The 5,000-nt window shown below is 40.1% G+C and overlaps 1 protein-coding gene across 1 annotated transcript in view; it reads right to left on the bottom strand.

Moving 5' to 3' along the window:
- Positions 1 to 5,000, bottom strand: part of Elk (Eag-like K[+] channel) — a 292,104-nt gene that overhangs the window by 56,504 nt on the left and 230,600 nt on the right. The window contains exons 3-4 of the mRNA XM_086546721.1: positions 3,390 to 3,527; positions 1,466 to 1,596 (exon numbers count right to left, since the gene is read on the bottom strand). Coding sequence (XP_086402847.1) covers positions 1,466 to 1,596; positions 3,390 to 3,527 — 269 coding nt within the window. The remainder of the gene's footprint in view (positions 1 to 1,465; positions 1,597 to 3,389; positions 3,528 to 5,000) is intronic.

Here is a 5,000-nt window from a genome sequence, read left to right as displayed (position 1 = left end):
AGGGATGTGGGGAGGGGAAGTGAGGAAGAGGAGTGGGGAATCGGGTGGGGGGTGGGGTAGGGATGTGTATGGGGAGAACGTGGGGGTAGGTACAGGGTATGGAAGGATTACGATAGTATTTATTGAAGTCATACCACTTGATCATTAACACTATTATCATCATTGTTATTATCATTAACATCAGTACTATTGTGTTGTTCTCACTATGATCATCGTTATCATTATTATTTATATCATAGTCATTATTGATTAATTTGATTGTTGTTGCTGTTGTTGGATTATCATCATTATCAATATTCATTTCTAAAAATACAAAGACAGAATTCATGGTTCTCGGTCATGGCAGTTGCGTCATTTGTCCAAAAGAGGGCACTGCGCTTCATTCTCGGCGCTGAAATTGTTTTCGGTTTTTCCTATTTTTACTCTCTCTTTCTCTTTATCATTTTTTTCTCGTTCTCGCTCTTCTCTCTCTTTTTCTTTCACTCACTCACACACACACGCGCGCGCGCGCACACACACACACACACACACACACACACACACACACACACACACACACACACACACACACACACACACACACTACTCACTCTTATCATTCTCTCTCTCTCTCTCTCTCTCTCCTTCTACCTTTCGCAAAACTCTTCCTTCCTGGAATCCATTATCAGTTTGCTTCTCCCCTCTCCTTCTTTCGTGCCTTCCTTCCTGTCCTGTCTACCTCCTTCGCCTAACCTAGGAAATCAAAGGAAATCACAATATACCCGATTGCCTAAACTCTAACCCTTATCTAGCATATGTCCCCTTACCTTATAAAGGTTCTATGATTCCCAAATCTCATACCAGCTCTTGCTATACCCCCTCTACCCCTACATGCTATACTTCCTTCTCCCTCTATCCCTCTCCACACTTCTCTCCCCTACCCTCCTTACCTTTTGTTCAATCTTTTTCTCTTATATGTATGTATATGTATGTATATGTATGTATGTATGTTACTATGTATATATGTATATGTATATGTATATGCATATGCATATGTATATGTATATATATATATATATATATGTTTCACCCTTCTACTCACCCTTATCTCCCTTCTGCGCCGACCTCCCTTCCCCTCCCTCCTCCCTCCCCAATATTTCCTCCACTCAAATTACGTCTTCCTTCCCTCCCCCCCTCCAGCACTCACCCCCCCCCCCCCCCCGATCTTTCCTCCTCCATATCAATCTCACACTTACGTAACACTGCAACAACCCCCCCCCCCATCCCTCACCTCTACATCACCCACACCCTTACGTAACCCCCTTCCCTTCCCTCCACCCCTCCCCCTCCCACCTCTACATCAACCTCACCCTCTCGTAACCCCTCCCCTCCTCCTCCCCACCCCCCTCTCCCCTCCGACCCCAACCATACGCTCCCCCTACCCCCCACCCCCACCCCACCTACACCCCCCTCGCAGCGCACTTACATTATTGAGCTTCAGTTTGCTCTTCATTTTGTCCTGCTTGTAGTGTCCGGATAGCTGGTAGAGAACGGCGCGGCTCCGTCTTCGGCCGTAGTTAGCAGGTGGCGCTTCCGGGTCCAAGTTCTCGTTCTCGTCTGCAAGATGGATGCAAGTCAGAGTCAAGGGAATGGGACGAGTGAATTTTCCCGTTAGGTTTTTCTTATTCTTTTTTTGTGGTTTTGTGAAGGTTGAGTGGCGGCAGTACGGTGGATTACAAAATAATATTAAAAAAGAAAGTGATGTTTTGGTGTAATACGTATGTGCAACTGTGCATTAGTGTTCGCAAATGAGTACGAGTTTATACACTTGTGAATATGGATGTTCCTTTACGTGTATTTATACTTGTTTATACAGTTATATCTATCCATACATCTGTATATGCGTATATGTCTCTATTTATACACGGATTCCTTTCTGTTTGTTCATGCATTTCCATCCCTAAAAAATGCATAGACGCATTTCCACGTGTACTTATATGTGCACGTACCTGTATTTCCCATCTATACCTACATATACACACATGTCCTCCTGGTCGTATACATGCATACATACATGTCCGTAATGCCGTATAGGAAGCGAATGCCTGACTGCCTCGTAATACCAAACGCCCTCTTAATGGCCAAGAGGTAACCGGCACTTGGCTATTGGTCGTTTCGTCCTTCCTAAAGCCTATTGCGACCAAATAGCGGCTATTAGGATGAAATGTCTAGTCGTACAGCATTTTCTCAAGAACTATCAACGTTGCAGTGGTCTTCGAGAGTCGAATATTATTCTGTATTTTAGAAACTATCGATGGAAAATATGTACCGCTTTGATACGAAGGTAATGGAGTGTTTAACCTAATCTAAAGTCGTGATGTTTGTTATTTGAGATACTGATTACTATTTATACGAAACAAATAAATAATCACGAAAGCAAAGACAGATTTTGTTTGTTTATATATATACAAGAAACAAGATGGCGAGGTTAATCTGTGGCATCGCAATTATTTCAAGGAATCGTCCGCTATTTTTTTTTTTTTTCACAAGAGATCTAACTGACACCACGGATAAAAATTAAAATTACAGACATATGGATGAATTAGTAAAGAAAAAAAGGGGGGGTTTGCAAAGCACGCTAATTGTGAATTCTGTTGAGGCTAGACATTTTATTTCGCAAGTAAATTGGACTGAAGCAACATACGGAAAAATGCAAGAAAAAAATACAGCGAATGTGGGATGCATATGGAAACGCATTAGCGAATTCTCAGAGAGAAATCTTTATATAACGAATAAATACTAATACAATGCTATTTTTAACGAACGCTTTGTGAATTTCTAACATAACACGCCAGAAAAAAAATGGCATTTTAGTTTTTTTTTTCAGTCTTAAGCCTCTTTACGATAAGATTAATGCGTTATGTTTGGTAATCTTTCTACTATAATATAGTTAACAGTAAAATCTAGAACTATACCGAATTAACATCGATGTACCGAGTTACAGAATTTGTTGGACAATTTTGAAATACTTTACAATGAACATAATTTTATTGCTATTAACCTGTATTCAGAACTGTTAAGACATCTCTTGTATATGCGCTAGGGATCTATGTGTGTGTATGTATATGTCTTAATATATAATACTTTATAAGAGAGAGAAAAAAAAACAGGAGCCGAATAAAGGCATTAAGAACATATTAAGAAAACACAATTGTATTCACGTTGTTTTAAAAGAAAAAAAAGACATGAAACATATCCTATTCGACAATATTACTTTCCATCAACATACAGCATATACATATCCATCAACCCTCTATGTGATCCCCTACATACACAGCGACTAATACAACCCCCCCCAAAAAAAAAAAAAAAAAAAAAAAAATAGAAAGATACTGATTAAAAAGACTCACCGTTTTCGTATCCGTTATAGAGGGTAAACTCCTCCATTTTCGAATTTGTGACGTCCTTGTGGGAAGCCAGGTAGAGGACCACTTCCCTCTTCTCATTTTTGATGGGCACGATGTCCAGGAGGCACCAGAAGGACATGCCTGAGGGAGGAACACGTGGAGGGATAAATAAATGAAGGAAGAGGGAGGGAAGGGGAGAGGAGAGGTGAGGGAGGGATTGAGGGGAAGGGGAAGGGAGGAGAGAGAGGAGGGGGGGGGATAAGAGAGGAAAGGATAGAATGAGAGAGGGCTGGGAGGGGAGAGGAGAAGGATGTGATAGTAGAGGGGAGAGAATTAAAGAGAGAGAGAGAGAACAGAACGAGGCTATTACTTCACGTTGCCCCCTTCCCCCTCCTCCCCCCCCAAAAAAAAAAAAAAAAATTGCCCACAGTCATTAGGCGATAATTTAGTAAGTATTCTCATTAGCAGACGGTTAACTGGAAAGTAATTAACCATTTAGCAAAAGAAAACGTGTGCATTTGCAATCATTAGACGAAAATGGAGAAATAATGCAAGCAAAAAAACAACAACAAAAACCATCACACTGGATCATAGAAGATTTATAATCTTGGAATAAATGGTAATAAGTAAGAAGCGAAGGGGGAAGAGAGAGTGTAAAGGATTTGGATAGAATGAACAACATAATTTCTTTATATTGATATAATTCGCTGAATTGTAATGCCTTAAGAAAAACGTATCTCCCTTGGTTCTGCGCATGCGCGGTGGTATACTACTTGTACCCCCCCTTTGGAGTAGGTAGTCCACTTTGCTACAACTCTTACTTGGATGAGTACTGGGTACACCTGCTCGTGAGTTTTGAATATTTTTTATACATTTTACATAATTATCTGTTGTGTGAATCAACGGGGGTAACATGAAATGGCAATCTATTTATTTTAGATTATTTTGCATTACAGCCTTTTTGTTGAATTGATTAAGTGGGTATCTGCCGGCCGGAAGTGCTGTGAATTGACCCGAGCCAGCTTTCAGGTTGAATTATACCTGTTGACCATTGAAACAGCCATTCCCCAGGAATGCAAGAACGTCTACCAAGTCCTGGAACGTATTCCATGTAGACAAATCTATGATTGTATATAAATATTTTTTGTTATTCTTTATCCACAATATATGCTATATTTGTTAAAATAGAATTTAATTTATCCTTATGATTCAGGTGATTAAAGGATGACCCCTCCGATTCTTATAAAACGAAACAAAAAGAAAGACGAACCATCTACAGAGAGAAACGTAAGGAGAGGGAGATAAGTAAAAAAAAGGGGAAGGAAGAAGTAGAAGACCAAGAGCAGATAAAGAATGTGTATGGAAAAGTAAACGAGAGAAACAAGTGCAAAAAGTACATGTCAGGATTACGATTATGTCATGATTATACATACACAAAGACACACACGCTCATACACACACAAGTACAAACACAAACATACACCATACACACAAACATAGACATGCGAAATCACACAACCACATACCTACACACAAGTACAAACGTAAATATATACCATTGACGCACACACACACACACACACACACACACACACACACACACACACACACACA

Source organism: Penaeus japonicus, unplaced genomic scaffold (genome assembly GCF_977035675.1).
Source record: "Penaeus japonicus unplaced genomic scaffold, GWHDUDI00000001_assembly GWHDUDI00000018, whole genome shotgun sequence".
In the NCBI taxonomy this organism is placed as follows: Eukaryota; Metazoa; Arthropoda; class Malacostraca; order Decapoda; family Penaeidae; genus Penaeus; species Penaeus japonicus.
The sequence above is the reverse complement of the archived record's forward strand: the minus strand, read 5'-3'. Positions and strand labels throughout refer to the sequence as shown.